This window comes from Barbus barbus, assembly GCF_936440315.1.
Source record: "Barbus barbus genome assembly, chromosome: 43".
Lineage (NCBI taxonomy): Eukaryota > Metazoa > Chordata > Actinopteri > Cypriniformes > Cyprinidae > Barbus > Barbus barbus.
Genome location: NC_136721.1, coordinates 3,341,748 through 3,359,214, shown reverse-complemented (window position 1 = coordinate 3,359,214; position 17,467 = coordinate 3,341,748). Strand labels below are relative to the sequence as shown.

Genomic DNA, 17,467 nt, shown 5'->3' with positions numbered 1-17,467 from the left:
ATAGCAACCTCTTCAGACCAATGTGACTTCTGTTCACAAGCATCGATTAGGTTGAAATGTGTTCTGACTTGTACCCTAACTTGTGTTTACTGAAACATTGTGTTCATAAGGAATTACAACCAATGTGAAAACTCTACTCTTTCAAACCTCTGTAATTCGCACCCTGACCTGCCAACATATTCACCATCAACCACAACATCATGTTAGCCACTCCAACAAACATAAAACTGATTCCAGGAGAAGGCCACATTTTCATGCTGAAAAGTGTGTCACAGCGATGCACAAGCCCGATGTTTGTGAATTAATTTATCACAGCTTCAAAATGTTGTCTGCAGCTCTGGGCTCATCGATCAAGCGCAGCTGACAGCGGTGACGCAGCCTTTCACGCTGACCCATAGAGGTTCAGAGGTGACCAGCTCGCTCGGGACAGATGGAGAAAAAAGGAAATTACAAATGAGCCATAGGTGAAATGAATATAAAACAAACACAGATACACGTTTACTTCAGTAAAAAAGAGGAAGAGTGGACTGATAGGGAATTCAGATATTGTGATGTACAGAGCACTGCGCAACAAAGTTACGAAGAGTGTGATTTGCTTGCCCTTGGATGTAGCAACAAAATGAGCATACTCCAATTCAAAATTTTACAAGCCATAGTCATTCAGTAGAAATGTGACTGCAGTGACACTGCTACATATTAACTTTAATATACATGTTAAAAAAGGCTTCATAATTGTATTTAAATCCCATACTGAACCTGAGCCATATCTAGAGACCAGAGTATTCTTGTGATTTTGTCCAACCACCAAGAACACACCTTAAAAACACACGGCCCAAGCTTTGTGCCGATAGTCAGAGATATCACCTGTGACTAATGCCTGGCAAGCCGATTATTATTATTATTATCAGGCTAGTACTATCTAAGTAATATAAGGGCTTACTTGTTCTTTTATCACGTTTTTACAATGTTGCGCGTTATAACCAATCACACACGATTCAGTTGAGTTTATGAATGCAATGGCCAATCAGCGGCGTTTAGATGAGTCATCGCTGAAACAGAGGAGTTGTGTTTGTTGTGTGTGCTCGCTGACTGAATTCAGCTCTCTCGCAAATTCTCCCATTATAAACGTGCAGATGTATGTGCGTATAAGAGATTTAATCATCATACAGTGTAGACAGCTTCGTTGATTATGACGGGATTATAAAGTCAGTGATGATCTTCTTTGGTAACGTAAATGTTCTTTGCTCATTTTCTGTAGATGTTTGAATAACTGAGGAAATGTAAGCCGCATAATTAGTAACTTACAGTGTTTCTTTTAAATTGTTAAATAAAAATTCAGTCATATTAAAAACATTAGGCTGCTTTTCGCCTTATGCTGGAGTTGGTTCAGTTTCCGGCAACGAAACGAAGTAAATAAATAATGAAATAAATTAGCACGATAATATCGTGTATTGGTGATCTCACAGGCTGACGATATGTGACCCTGGAGCACAAAACCAGTCTTAAGTCGCTGGGGTATATTTGTATCAATAGCCAAAAATACACTGTATGGGTCAAAATTATTGATTTTTCTTTTATGCCAAAAATCATTAGGATATTAAGATCATGTTCTGTGAAGATATTTTGTAAATTGTATACCGTAAATATATCAAAACTGTATTTTTGATTAATAATATGCATTGCTAAGAACTTAATTTGAACAACTTTAAAGGAGATTTTCTCAATATTTTGATATTTTTGCACCCTCAGATTCCAGATTTTCAAATAGTTGTATCTCAGACAAATATTATCCGATCCTAACAAAGCATACATCAATGGAAAACGTATTTATTCAGCTTTCAGACCCTTATGACTGGTTTTCTGGTCCAGGATCACATATGATAATTGAGCATATGGCCCAACACTAAGCACACATTTACATCTCTCTAGCTCTGTAGCACCAAGTTTTGGCCACGCACAATACACTTTTTGTTTTTACGCCTCAAGTAAAAGACAACATACTTACAGTAAACTTGACAAGTAACAATACCTTAACAATTACTGACACCCTATACCATATGTCAAAAAATGACATGCTTTCCCCTGCGAAACACTCCTTCCTTCTGCCATTATTTGGGTGTTGCCAAACATGAGTCACATAGAACATTTGCTTATTTCCTAAAAACCTCTTCAACTCTCCATCTGTCTTTTAATGTCAATTAGGATATCAAAAATACATCTGTATGGAATACAAGAGCTGTAACTGTTGTCCTCGGGGTTATTAAATGATCTCAGGTCTCAGATTGTGGGAAGAAGTTGTATGTTGGTGCAAAATAACAAATGAATGTGGTTATTGTTCATAAACTCACGATAGGTCAAACATCGCATACTGCAAGCCATAGATTTGTCAAAAATCTTCTGTTTTTGACAGAAGGGTAATAGCGAAATCTAACAAATATCTTCAAAGCTTGAAAGCAAACATATCTCTCTTCTCCCATCCTTAATTTTGACTTGCCCAGACAAATGTTGTTAAAGCTGATGATTGCAGTACTAGAAACCTCATCAAAGACGAGTCTGATTCCAGCTATACAACTTCACATCACAAACCCAGAGGAATTTCAAGCTGTCAAACTCAGGAGCTGGGACACACCTCGGTGCTGTGTTCAACATGAACATGTCAGAGAGCCAGTCTGGTGTCAGTCTCGCTCTGCTGGGGTCAGTGTTTGTTTGGAAAGGTAATGGGGAGTGGAAATTTCAGGCGGGGTGTGATGCACTTGAAAAATGTTAGTAGCAGTTAATGTCAGGAAGTATTATCTGCCAGAACACCTGCGTAAACCTGAAGACAGCGATCCACTAAAATAACCCTGCTGTTGCAAAATAGCTCTGGAACAAGATAGTTGAGAACCTTTAGTGTGCTACTTTGTAATACAATGATATCCAGACGTTTTCAAGTGTACTTCTGGGGCCACTGGATGTAAACTAGTTTAAAACAGGCTTAAAAGTGACAAATGATTCACTTAAATGTAGTTATACACATCTACTCTGTCTTGAGGTTAAGTAACACTCGCTGGCTCTTTAAGGACTATATATTAATCAGAAGCTGTGTTTATTAAACAGTAACAGATTGTTTATTACACAAGACAATGAAACAAAGTGCACGTTCGTAAGCAAAGCAAACATATCTTACTCTTCAGGGCTTGAATTAAAGCTTTCCCATCCTTAATCAGCTCCTTGATGAACTTGTTGGTCTTCTCTAATTCCAGTTCATGAGACTTCAGCCTGTCTCTGAACTGAGGGCTGTCCACATAGCAGTCGCTGAACTCTAACGCAGGCAATCCCATACTTACTCCAGCTCCACAACGCAATGCAGATGCAACTTTAACTAATCATAGGAAGCATTGAAGTAGAAACTGCATAGCTGTAAGTCGGAAACGGATGCTTTCTAAAAAAAAAAAAAAAAAAAATAAAAATTTAAATCACATGTGCATCTTGTCTACAACGCCACCGCGCTAAAGAAGGATATATTTTCTCCGCGATCTGTCAATCAAGAGAATCCACAGAAGACCCGTGCGCTTCTCATGACCGCGTCATAATGCTCCGCTGCGGGGCGATGATAAAACAAAACGCGGTAATAGTGGACTCCTGCTTGGGCGGACCTTCACCAACCTACCGTGAAGCGGATAATCCTGTGATTGTCATGTCGTTCAGCCAATAGCGTTGCGGGATTCCGTCTGAGACAGAATGTGATTGGTTAGTTGTTCAAGAGCGACGAGGTCAGAACAAAGCAGGGATTTCATGCTAGTTCAGTTCAGTACTATATATGGAATAATTGTAATATTCTATATAAACACAAGAGTATATATTTATGAAAACCTGGTTTGATAAAGGGATTCTTTTGGACGTATGACTTTCATATTTTAATTTCCCTTGTAACCCCAAATGAATGCCTCTGGAGCTATCTCTTCTAGTATCCTGTCTTTATGTAGAGATATTTCATATTCTAAACATGCTTCTTTGCTTTACTTGGATTTCTAGTTTTTCATCTAGCAATAATAATAAGGCTATATGTGTATTGTTTCAAAAAGAAACAAGTGCTATTTTCTATTGGTTTATCAGTTTATCACAAATATTAAAGTTTGGGTATTACCTAATACATATCTCATTACAAATCAAATTAAAGAAATATAGGATAGATGTAAATTGTTCATTCTGTTCACGACACCCTGAAACGGTACCTCATATTTTCTGGCATTGTCAATATACCAAGAGGTTATGGTGGGAGGTTTCTAGATTTATACATGGCAGAGTGTTTCTTTTACTATATGAACATGTAATGTTGTTGTTTTTTTAACTCTGACAAGAAGTTTGAAAATGAGGCTTACATAATTCATCTCTTGATTTTAAGTTTCATATTCATCGTTGTAAATTCAGCAATCAGAAACTGTGGTATAAGGAATTAGATATCTATATAAGCACCATTAGATATCTATATAAGCACCATTAGATATCTATATAAGCACCATTAGATATCTATATAAGCACCATTAGATATCTATATAAGCACCATTAAGGAGAGTACAAACAAAAAAACCATGCATCTAAGTTATTGTGATTTAGTAAGGCCTTTCATTATTTTATTTTAATTTATTTGTTGACTTTACACGCACATGCATAGTTAATATGTACTTTTTATATATATATTTTTGGCACTTTTGTTCTGTATTTGTTCAAGCATTAATAAAAAATACTAAAATAAAAAGTTCAGTTCATACATTTCTCCCACTGTATAAACTGCAATCCTGAATCTACTCTGTAAAAAGCTGCAATTGTTATCTTAAAGAGCGATTTCTAACAGATTTAACCCATAAACATATTTAGTTGGGTATAAATGAAACGGATATAAGTATTGCTTTTTATTTCTCCTCTTTCCTACTTCTTGTTTCACTTCTGTTTCACTTCAAGTTGGAACAATGTTTGTCATTTTATTAGTTTTTATTATTATTATTATTGTCTGTATAGTTTTTTTTTTTTTTTAAGTTTTAGTTTTATAAACTGAGCACTGTTCTTCAGAAAAATCCTCCAGGTCCTGCAGAATCTTCAGTTTTCCAGCATCTTTTGCATATTTGAACCCTTTCCAGCAGTAACTGTATGATTTTGAGATCCATCTTTTCACGCTGAGGATGATTGAGGGACTCAAACACAACAATTAAAAAAGGTTCAAACATTCACTGATGCTCCTGAAGGAAACACGATGCATTAAGAGCCGGGGGGGTGAAAACTTTTGAACAGGATGAAGATGTCCAAATTTTTCTTATTTTGTTGAAATATCATATTTTTCCATTTAGTACTGCCCTTCTGACGCGACAGAAGATACTTGCATGTTTCCTGGAAGACAGATGAAGTACAATTTACCTTGATCTTCAAATTCAAAAAGTTTTCACCCCCGGCTCTTAATGCATCGTGTTCCCTTCAGGAACATCAGTGAATGTTTGAACCTTTTTTAATTGTTGTGTTTGAGTCCCTCAATCATCCTCAGTGTGAAAAGGTGGATCTCAAAATCATACAGTTACTGCTGGAAAGGGTTGCTGGAAAACTGAAGATTCTGCAGGACCTGGAGGATTTTTCTGAAGAACAGAGCTCAGTTGAACTGTTCAGAACAAACAAGAGACTCATGAACAACCATCACAAAACAAAAAAACAGTCGTAGATCATCCAGGTAACCACACACAGTATTAAGAACCAAGGGTTCCCAAACTTTTGAATGTGGTTATTTTAATAATTTCAGCTATTTTTTTGTCTTGTGGACTATATGTAAACATCTTTTATGGAAAATATCTTACTCAGGACAGTACTAAATAAAAAATAACATGCATTTTGTATGATCTCTCTTATTTTGGTAAAATTATCCACATTTTCACAGATTCTGCAAGGGGTTCCCAAACTTTCGATCCCCACTGTAGTCATGAGTGCCACCGAAATGTAACCAAAACCAACAAAAATGCACCATAAATTTATAATTTATAAAATTTAGAAAAGCAAAAATAACCCATAGTAGGCTATTTTCAGAGTATAAAACTAACGCTATGACTGCAGAAACAATTTACGTTAACATAAATGTTAGTATCAAAAAGCTTAATTCCTGCCCAAGGCATTGACCACTTATCTTTGTAGTTTATGAGCAAAAGGACACTTGAAAAATACTGGAACAGAAACGTGGTCAGATATAAACTTGAGTTTTATATCTGAGCAAAAAAAAAAAAAAATATATTGTGTATATATATATATATATATAAAACATTTTTTGGTTGTTTTTTGTTTTGCAACCATTACAAATTCCTTACTCCCACTTTGCTCCAGGGTTTGTTCCTCTTTTGCTGCAAATATATTTCAGAGTCTTGTTCAAACCTGTCATATCTCTTCAAGCCATTTTAAGCAACGCTGATAAAGAAAAACAGATATTTATAACATCAGCTGAAACGAGAACAAATGTCATATTGGCACTGATGTTGAGGAAGTTAACTTTGGTGTTGCTATAGTTGCAGAGAAACCGAAAGATACAATTGCATTAATAATTAAATGCAGAAATTGCACAAAGCTGGGGAAGTACAAAGAAATATTGCACTGAGAAAGTTCAACATGGATTTTTCAAGACATGCCATTTGTTGTGCTGTGGGTCATTAATTGCATCCCCTAAAATGCCTAACCCAGTGAAGAGCAATGCAGAATATAATGAATAAAATGCTTATAAGAGCAATGCACATCTATGAATATAATGCTTAAGAAAGAAACATGTTGAATCTTGTGTTGCACAGTTTCTACTCCCAAAAGCCTATGACTGATACATTCTCAAGCTTCCACAGTATTGCATCTCATGAACACCTGCCCTAGGCGTGAGAACCTCAGTGTCAAAAGAACTGCTTCATATCATTTTCATGAATTGGTGCAGCACAACCGTCTCTGACATGGAGTATACTGCCACCATGTGTCCCAAAGGGGACATTAAATTAATTAATGCATGCAGAAGTACATTCAGCCATCATAAAAATACTATTGGAAATTTTTGCTCCTGTATTTTAAATTTGAATTTATGGTGTATTTTTTTTTTTATCAGTTTTTGATACATTTTATGGAGTTGGAAAGTGTCTACAGAAACATAATTATGACTGGCAGTATTTGGTAAGCAAGTAGGCTTTAAGTTGTGAATTAAATTCAGAAAGTGAGGTTATTGTCCTTAGTGCCAGTGGTAAAGAGTTCCAGCTTTGGAGCCATGACAGAAAATAAGCTGCAGCCCATTGAAGATAGACGGAATCTAGCTGAAGTGATCGAGATGGAAAGGAGAAAATAAGTCAGAGAAATAGCAAGGAGCAAGGCCACTGAGTGATTTAAAGGTAAGCAGAAGAATTTTCTGAGTAATGCGAGTTAAATAAGATTAATATTCTTGCTGCAGAATTCTGAATGTATTGTAACGAGAAATGGAGTGCGCTGCTAATCCAGCAAAAAGAGTAATAAACGAATAAAATCAGCATCTTTTAGGATGACATTCAGGGTTATTCCACCAAATATTGATTTCTTAAAACATTGGTATTGTGTTGCCTACAAAGGAATATACATATGTCATCTTTTTTGTATTTTGACTAATTGCCATTTATGCAAAAATGCTCTAAATGACAACATTTTTATTTAAAAATTGGAAGAAATGTCATCATTAGTTTAGAGAATAAAACAAAAATGACGTTTTACTCAAACACATAACTAGAGAAACTTTTGAGGATTCCCTGACCAAATAACAGCACTTGACCTCTTCTAATAATTGCTGATGAAAGGCTAATGAACACCTGCAGAACACTTAAATTATGAAATATGTAAAGATGCATATTGCCTTATAAACTGCTGATCTTAGGTGGTATAAAAACACAATGGCGTGTTTATTACAACACAGCAACAGAAAATTCCTAAAAAACTTTCTCTGTGGCCGGCTCCAAATATTTGCAAATTAATCAGACTCTTCAAGTTGCAAAATTAGTAACACTACAGAGAAAAAAATCTATTTTACATATTTGAATATATAAACATATATAAATAACAATTTGCATAATAAATATCTGTGTTAAAAAAAAGAGAATACAGCCCAAAAGAGATAAAAATGTAAACGTTAAAAATGCTGGAAATACTGTATTCAGCTCCTAAAGTGGCCGTTCTCTGGAGGCCAAGTTCTTTATGTGTCACTACAGCTGTTTTTGCATTACAGTGTTGGGTTGATAGTAACTTAAGTGATTTTTTATTTTTTTATTATATCCCGCAAGCATGCATTTAATTGGTCAATATGATAAATTGAACTTTACATTTATTAAAGAAAAAAACTTTTTTCAACATTAATAATAATTAAAAATGGTACTTCAGCATCAAATTAGCATTTTAGTATGATTTCTGAAGGTTCAGAAATCCCAGTAAAAAAAAAAAAAAAAAAATACAGTTACTTTAAATTGTAGTAATATTTAACAAATTTTCTACTGTATTATATTGTGAAAATTGTACTGTATTTTGCCACTGTAAGAACAATTAACACTCCTTCCTGTCTCCCGGTAGCATTGTCTTTATATTAAGGACACACCAGTTTATTGCTCTGGCCACATCTGCAGTCCTCGTGTCTCCTGCAGCAGAAACCCTGCTGTTTTTCAGTCAGTAGAAAAGTCTCAGTTTCTTTACTGTCCTAGGTTATTGGAGCTGTGACATTAATGGTTTGCTGTCTGTTCCACAGGTGCATACTTGTGCAATACTTGTTTATGGCTCGTGGAATAACCATGACATGTATTGTTTAAACCCTTTCCGATAAACATCTGTAAAGCTTATTTGGACTATACAAAGTTATCTTAAATTACAGAGCACAAATGGATCTATATATTGTCATTTGTCTGTATGATGAGTAACGACACATTTATACTATTACTGTATGTCAAACTACTCAGACCTAAATATATCATGTCCTGAAATGAACTCAACACAGTTCACTGTCTGGGCAGGATGAGGTCACGTATCTTCTAACAGATCTGACCGCATCTAGGAACAAATGTCTCAGTGAAAAGACACACGGTGAAGAGTTCAGGTCAGCTGATGACCTGTCAATCCTAATTATCTAGTTATTACTGTAATAATCATCAATAATGAACTTGAGTATTAATGAACAATGCATTTAGGTTTTGTAGTTGTTTTTGAGATAAATGATAATAGATCATAATAGATCACACACACACACACACACACACACACACACACACTTCCAGAAATCAAGTAGAGTGTATTACCTTTTATAATGCTCATAATCAGATTACACTTACTTTTTATGGATTACATGAATACATATTATTCACACAATGGCAGTAAACCATTCCTAATTTATTAAGAAAGCACCGCTCAAGCAATTAGACAATATTTAAAACAATATATATTTTTTTGTCAGCCAAAGCACTTTGTCATATCTCTGAGGAAGATAATATTAAATTAATTTAACAACACATTTGCATGTTTACAGTTCCATGTTGCTTAATGGTCATATTGACATGCTGGTAAACAAATTCAATATTTCTATTTTTGGTGTTCAAGGGTTACATTTATTATTATAATTTTTTTTTTTTACATGTTTATGATTGAATAGCTTTTTATCAATCACTATTCCCCTGCAGTTCTTACATTAAGCCCAGTTTGGGAAACCCTGGTATAATGTAATGTGTAGGCCAAATGCATTTTATGATGTAGGTATCAAAAATGGAATATATATTTTTTTCTCTTTGTTTTTTTACAATACCTCAATATGGTACGTCTAATGGTAAGTTTAAAATAAGTTAGAAAGTAATCTAAAAAGTAGTCAGAATATATATAACCTAGATTGTGTGTGTGTGTGTGTGTATATATATAGTATAGGTCTATAAAGAACAGAACAATATAATTGAAGATATGATTTCTTTTTTCTTTTCAAAATCAATATATACAAATTTGTAGCACTTCTTGTGGACCAAAATGATAAGGACTATAATTATGTTTCAAAATAGCAGAACCTTTTTGGCTGTTTATAATAAGTGTGAAGGAGGTTGCATGACACATACCCGTTATAAGTGGTAGTTGAGCTCGGAAGACGCATCCATTTCAGTCACGGGGGTGTCCATGCGCACAGCGCGTCTCAGAGCAGCACTTCTGAGCCATGACCGAGCGGGATATCACCGCTTTCACTCTCCTACCGATGACCTCCGAGCAGAAAGATCCCAAACATAACTCTCTGCAAAAGCTTTACTGCAGGAATGGAGGATACCATCTCCGGATCCAACCTAACGGGACTGTTGACGCGAGTCGACAAGAGAACGACGTTTACAGTAAATATCCAGTATACAGATTTGTATTTATTTATTTATTAATTATTTTTCTTAGCATACTTGATATACATGAGACGTAAAGTATGTTCTAACATGTAAATTCTAAAATGTAAAAATGTTAACTAAAATATATTTATGAAATAACGATAAGGCTTACTACTACTAATATAGGCCTATTGTGTAAAAATGTAGGCTAATTAATGTGTAACATAAAAAGAGGCTGTTACCTTACCGTAAAACGTATTGTATGACAGCTCTTTTAAAGGTGAAAGCAGTGAAAGCAGGTTTAGTGGCCATTAGGGGTCATGAGACTGGACTATACCTGGCCATGGACAAATATGGAAAACTTTATAGCACTGTAAGTTTTTTTAAAACCTTATTTTATATAAAATTTAATGCAATTTTGAACACAAAAATGCATTAACCTATACGTATATTTAATGTATTTAATATTTACACATCTATCGATTTGAGTTTTTAAAACTAGATCGTGATGTTTAAACTCCTTGAATTCCTGAAGTCTGATTGGTTGAAATGATGGTTGTAAAGTAACACACCCCTGGTCTGTGTTTTGTGTGTCAGGTCATGTTGAACGATGAGTGTTACTTCATTGAGAAGATAGAGGAGAACCACTACAACACATACCGCTCACAGAGGTATCAGGAGAACGGAGACTGGTACGTGGGGATCAGAAAGAACGGATGGACAAAAAACGGCTCCAAAACACACAAGGGCCAAAATGCGATCTACTTCCTGCCAATTCCAGTGGATGGCAGCATACAGTAACCTGTGCGTTGATCAGAGGCCCTCAAAACAACCCAAGCTCTGCAAAAAAACTGAGACGATGCTTAATTAGCCATTATTTTGATTAATTGCTATTGTACAGTTTTGAACAAATACAAGTATTTTGATATAGCCTTTGAATTTTTTGATACTTTTCCTATGTAAATATACTACATATAAAGGCTACTGTATAGCTACACATATACTGTATATTTAGGCTGTACTTAAGGACTGAAACATATTTCAAATAGCCTAGCTTCACTGTGAAAATACTGTGAAAAGTATACTTTCAGTATCGCAAAAAGTTATTATTTTATCCATTTGACATCAAATAAAAGGCAATAAAACTGATTGTGTTGTTGAAAACTCATTAGAAACAAATGGGGTTAACTCCAAAATATATCCTCAGTAGCTGTGAAGACATATTTCAAATTCTTAAAATACATAATCAAAATATATATTTTGCAATATGCAATATGAATTCTTTTTTTAACCTCAGACCTGCAGTGGTGCCTTTTGAAGAGTTTTTGGCATGTATACTAAGATTATTATAATAACAGCGCAGTTATGGGAATTTTGCTAAATATTTCTGCTTTGTGCATCCCACCTTACTGTGCTTTTAGATTGTGTCCACCAGCAATTAGAATGTGTTTTTAGCCGGAGTAGGAGAATACACAACAAACCAAGGGAAACAAAATGACTTTTCTTTGGCCCAGGGTAATGTTGAACACATATAAATTGAAACAATTAAACAAGATCTACCAAATGACTCTTCAAAATTGATAAAAAAACCTCCTGTATAGTTTCTTACATGATTATTTTGTGTTATTTTAAGTGTTTTTTTAGCATTATTTATATACTATCTTTGTATTTATGAATATTTTGAAAAATGTTTTAATGAATTTTTATTAATTTTGCTATGTGCTATGTGTCATTTTTATTTGTTTTTCCTCCCTAATATTTCAATTTAGCATTAGTTTTATTTTTAGTCATTTTAGTACTTGCATGTACAGTTAGTTGGCAACATTACTCAATTTAGTTAAATTTTTAAGTGTTTCATCTAAATTTTTATTTTAATTCAGCTTAATTTCAACCAGCAAACATATTTTTAACAACATTGCAAACAGTAAGTGCATTTTGTTTTGTAATTATGCAACTGTTTTTTTTTTTTTTTTTTTTACAAAAGGCTGGTTATTCTCTAGAAACACAAAAATCTGTCACCCAACACATGACAGAAAATTGCACTTTATTCTAAGTTATTATTATTATTTTAAGGTTAGTTTTACTTCAAAATAAATAAGTCACTATTACTTTTGCTTTAATTTGGCAGGACACCGAGGAGTGGAGAGGTGCATTATTACCTTTTTAAAGATTTCAGAGCTATGTTTTTGGCTTGGCATCTATAGGACAAAAGGCAACCATCCAGAACACCGAGGCAACATTAAAGCAATGCCCTGACAGCCATCCACAAGTATATGACAGCCAGTTCTGGGCATAACACACTATTTTGTTTAACCGTTTTGTTTTTGAGAAAATCAATTTTACAATCTAATGTAAAATTCATCAGGACACAGATTGTTCTTTCCCCAGCAGATGGCAGTAATGTATCTAATTAACCACTTCTCAGTTGACTTGGGCAGAAAATGGCAGTCCTCCACACATTTCTGAGTAACCTCAGAATATATTACTGAAACTTTCTTGTAAGAGTTTCAGTGTAAATTATTTCCAGGTTGCAGACTGATCTGTAGTAGCCTATAGACAAAAGAATGCAGATAATGGGCTGTCTTGCTTACGTAAAGGTACTGAACTTTATGGAGCGACAGCTGAAACAAATGGCTAATTGCAGCAGTAATGCAAGGAAATGAGACCCCCTTCTGTAAACAGTTAAAAGTTGAAGACTGAAACAAGAAAGTCCACAAACTGTTTTAATAGTGCAAATCTGCAAGCTTTAAAAGACAAACACACACACATTATCAAACAAACAGATGTAAGATTGCATATCCACCCACACAAACACAGGGGAGAGCTCTCTCTCATACACACACACACACTCACACACACTCACACACACAGCCCTGCACTTTGGGGCCACGGTTGGAGCAGGAAGGGAGCCATTCACTGTAAACTGAACAAGCAACAGCTTCCTTTGGGACTCCCCCAGCGCAACTGCAGCCAATATACCAGCATTATAAAGCACTTTGACAGACCCCTGTCAAAGCGGAAGACAAATCCTCCAAAAATTGTACAAACACTCCTTCATTACCTCAAGTACACACACACACACCCCTGCAACGTGCTTCAGGAGGAGTCTTCAAACTCTCATCTAGAAGCGGAGCGTGTTGTTGACATTTGCATGATCGCTCACTTTTCTACCTCGCTGTTGTTCTGTCTCCGTCCATCCAGGACGGAAAGAGGGGATGCATGCCGGTCAGCTGATTCCACTGCAATTAAAGACTGCTTTCCATCTGCTGAAGCACTTTGCAACGTCCCGAGCGGCTGCAAAAGCTATGAGGCTGAAGGGGGGAGGATACGAAGAGGTTGGAGGAAGAAAGAAGGGTGTGTGTGTGTGTGTGTGGGGGGATTCTTTACGGTGCGCCTCGCATGCTTGCGGTAGGGCCTCGGAGAACGGCTTATTAGGATCCAGGCCTTCTAGTTTTCAAAACTGCAGATCTGGGCTGTGTGGACACTTTCTCCAGGAATCCTTGTGCATTTGTTTGTAACGCTATTGCAGGGCTGTCGTCTGAGGGACGATCGGGAAAAGTTGTCCCAGGGTCACTAAGGTTGTCTATAGAGTGCTGCACTGATCATGTATTTTTGTAGGCCAACTTGGTAAAAAGGATTTTTACATTGGCTTCTGGATATGCCCAATATATGTTGCAAACACTGAAGCTCAATGAAATACATTTTTGAAATAGAAAATATATTTCGTTTCAACCCTCATCTGCCAAAATATATTTCAAAATGTATTTCATGGGCAAGAAAATATATTTCCAATTTTAAAGTAGCATACATTTGTGCTAAATGCAAATGTGGATGGAATAACCAAGAGATCAAAACTACATTAATTATGATTTAATAATGCTTATTTTATAAGATTATTCATATTATTATATTGTTTTATAAGCTTATTTTATAATTAATTTTTATTCAAATGTGTTATATGTTCGTTTATAGACAAGATTTTCTTTAAATGTGAGATACATAAATGTATTTTCTTGAATTGAAATATATAGTGTTAAATATAATTTTCTGTTTTATTTGAAATATATTAATATGTTTAAAATATATTTTCAAAAATATTAATACATTAATAAAATATTTAGGCAAATATATTTTGAAGCATATTTTAGCAACTATATTTTTGGTAATTTTTTGTATATTTTTTTAAATAATTTTTTTAACAATAATTTTATTTATAAACATTTTTTATGTTATTTTATTTATTTATTTTGCCATGCAGGGTTCCATGTTCATCACGATAATTTCCACAAATTAACAAAGTTATGATTTTTTTTAACCCTAAATACAATCGGCAGAAGTAAAAAGCTAAACACAGGCAAGGTCACATGACTTCAGTGTCACTATTAAGCTTAAACTCATTCAGTCTTTATTTAAAAACATTTCCCCTAAAAGATTTTCAAGATTTTCCCCTAAAAGCAGACTAGTGAGTAGATGAATTTACTTGTTTGGCGGGATAATGTTTAATTTAACTTTAAGTAAAAGCTTAAAACATCACAATGGTGGTTTTACTGATGTGTTTTATGTCGTAGAATAAAATGTGAAATATTTTGAGCTTGTGTTAACCACAGACCTTACATCAGGCATTGAACCAAAAACCCAAACCTGTATGATGACGGAACCAGAAGTGCTAAAACTCATTTCCAGGTTTTGGCTTTCTGAAGCACTCTATAGTACTAATTAACTCATCAATATTTGGTCCCAGAATTGTTCACTCAGCCATGTACAATTATGTAGTGAGATACATTCACCATTGTGCAATAATCACAATGCTACAGTGTCCTGGGAGGTTGCCAGGTTATTGCGTCAATGTCTTGACTCTCTTTTTCTCTATTAGTGTATTTATAAAATCCTCAAAATCATGTTGTGTAACCAACATGCAGAAACATGAAGGAGTCAAAAACATAAAACATGAAAATGGTGTCACTGAGGACTCCTATAGACCCTCATGACCCTCATGTGTGCGTCAAGGTCAATACATCTCTCAAAATATCAGATAAATTGACCTTTTTATGACATGACAAGATCAATTCATGTCGTAAAAGTATGTAGAGCACTTATACACTGCCGTTTAAAATATTTTATGGCTGCATTTATTTGATCAAAAATACAAAAGAACATTAATATTGTGAAATATTATTGTAATTTAAAATAATTGTTTTCTATTTTAATATACTTTAAAACATAATTTATTTCTGGGCTGCAAAGCTGAATTTTCAGCATCATTACTCCACTTTTCAGTGTCACATGATCCTTCGGAAATCCTTCTAATATGCTGATTTATCATCAATGTTGGAAACAGTTGTGCTACTTATAAACTAAAAACTAAATAAAAAAAAAATTAAATAAAAAAATCAATACAGTACAGTCCACTACAGGACCTGCCAGATTTGAGGAATGTTGGCCCAAACTATAAATTAAGATGCAATAGATTTAAATTTGCAGTGAATAGTGATTTAATAAGCTTGTGACATATTATGCAATCTTACATCCTAAGATTTAAAAAATGACACAAAGAATGTGCATTTCATTAAAAGAACCACAGGAATGAATTGACTCGGTCAAGTCTTTCGGGAACAGGCGTCCTTCATCTGTGCTTAGTAACTCACGCATTTAGTGTGTTGGTCACCTTTTCCTCTTCCTGTGAGAGGCTGTGAGATATCAGTGAGATTTCCATAACAACCAGAACCCCAGCTCGCACAGCACATTCTCGTTTGTCACACCTCCCATTCTTAGCCACATAACTGTCCGATTCATCGGCGGAAAGAGCTAAAAATAGACTCTCATCCTCCGAAATATCTAAAGATGAACTCGGCGTTACGATAACAAATACATGGCAGCTGTACTCTCCCTTTGTGCGTCACACTAACACAAGCGAGGCTCTCGGCAGGATGCGTTCTCGATATTCCCATGATGTGATATAGCACAAGCTATTACATCTCCATCCAGAAGTACAGGAAGTCCACCTCCTGTCTTTCATACTTCCTGATTATAAACCCTCTTGGCAGGAGAGTGTGAATGGAATATTACAATCTTTTATCCCTGTCCCATTTCTTTGATGAGCTGTAAAACATCCTCAGGAAATAGAATATTGACATTAGCTTCAATAATTAAGTGGCCGTCAGAGAGACTGATCTCATCTAAACTGCCCTCTTATGTGATGTGTGCTAAAGAGCTTTATTTTTGGCATGAAACCGGGTCATATAGTCATATGCATGTTATGATAATTGCTTTTTTTCTGCACAGAAGCCCAGTGATTGGGATTTGAGAAAATTGTCTTAAAGGGGTCATCGGATGCCCATTTTCCACAAGTTGGTTTGATTCTTTAGGGTCTTAATGAAAAGTCTATAACATACTTTGGTTAAAATTTCTCAATGGTAGTGTAAAACAACTCATGCTGCAATGCATGCTGGGAACTCACAAAGCCTTAACATTTCAACAATATGAAATTCTTTGTTCAGACAACTGTGTTTGACTAATCGGGACAACATTTGGGGTAATTTTGTTGGTCTGACAAGGGTTATTATGTAGTTTCAAGAACATAGCATTTTTTAGTATTTAAGACTCAAAAGGTTTCGTAAACTGGACGATGTGCAGTTGCATTTTTTGTAGAGTGTAATCAGTAATGGACTACAATTTGTAAGTAGTCTACCCGGCACTGATTGGTACACCAGATTTGGCATCAATGATTTCCAACGTTTTAGTTAACTCACAAAAATCAATTGTTTTATTCTAAGAATAAATATATCACATGACTCGAACGGATGCGTTTATGATTATTATATAGTGCTTTTCTGTCATTTTTTGGGCACATCTCCTTTTGTGACAAAAATAATACCGATTTGTTACTACATATGTCAACAATGACAAGTTTAATTTTTGTGTGAACTACGCCTTTAATGTTCTCATGGAAAAAATCTCTTTTTAGAAGGCAGCGTGTAACACACGCACCTCCTTTTTCCACATAAAAGCACATCTGAGGACCGTCTTCTATAAAAAAAATGTGGCCTCTGAATGTCTGTTAGTTTAACGTCCATCATCACTTCCCTTTTCCTTTTCCAGCCATTCTCTAGATAGAATCCCATTGGAATTAAAATAGCCAC

The 17,467-nt window shown here is 35.0% G+C and overlaps 2 protein-coding genes across 7 annotated transcripts in view; one reads left to right on the top strand and one right to left on the bottom strand.

Moving 5' to 3' along the window:
- LOC306862549 (rho GTPase-activating protein 26-like) overlaps positions 1-3,621 on the bottom strand; it is a 79,606-nt gene extending 75,985 nt beyond the window's left edge. For 5 of the 6 annotated variants that reach the window (XM_079405405.1, XM_079405409.1, XM_079405406.1 and 2 more), the window contains exon 1: positions 3,167-3,606. In XM_079405405.1, the coding sequence (XP_079261531.1) occupies positions 3,167-3,320 (154 nt within the window). In that variant the 5' untranslated portion in view covers positions 3,321-3,606. Of the gene's footprint in view, positions 1-3,166 lie in introns of all 6 variants that reach the window. The other variant, XM_079405407.1, reaches the window with a different exon arrangement.
- Positions 3,622-10,121: 6,500 nt separating this feature from the next.
- Positions 10,122-11,886, top strand: LOC306862450 (putative fibroblast growth factor 1). Its single transcript, XM_079405259.1, has 3 exons — positions 10,122-10,343; positions 10,598-10,701; positions 10,926-11,886. The coding sequence occupies exons 1-3, from the start codon at positions 10,175-10,177 to the stop codon at positions 11,127-11,129; spliced, it is 477 nt and encodes a 158-aa protein (XP_079261385.1). The 5' UTR covers positions 10,122-10,174; the 3' UTR covers positions 11,130-11,886.
- Positions 11,887-17,467: the final 5,581 nt, after the last annotated feature.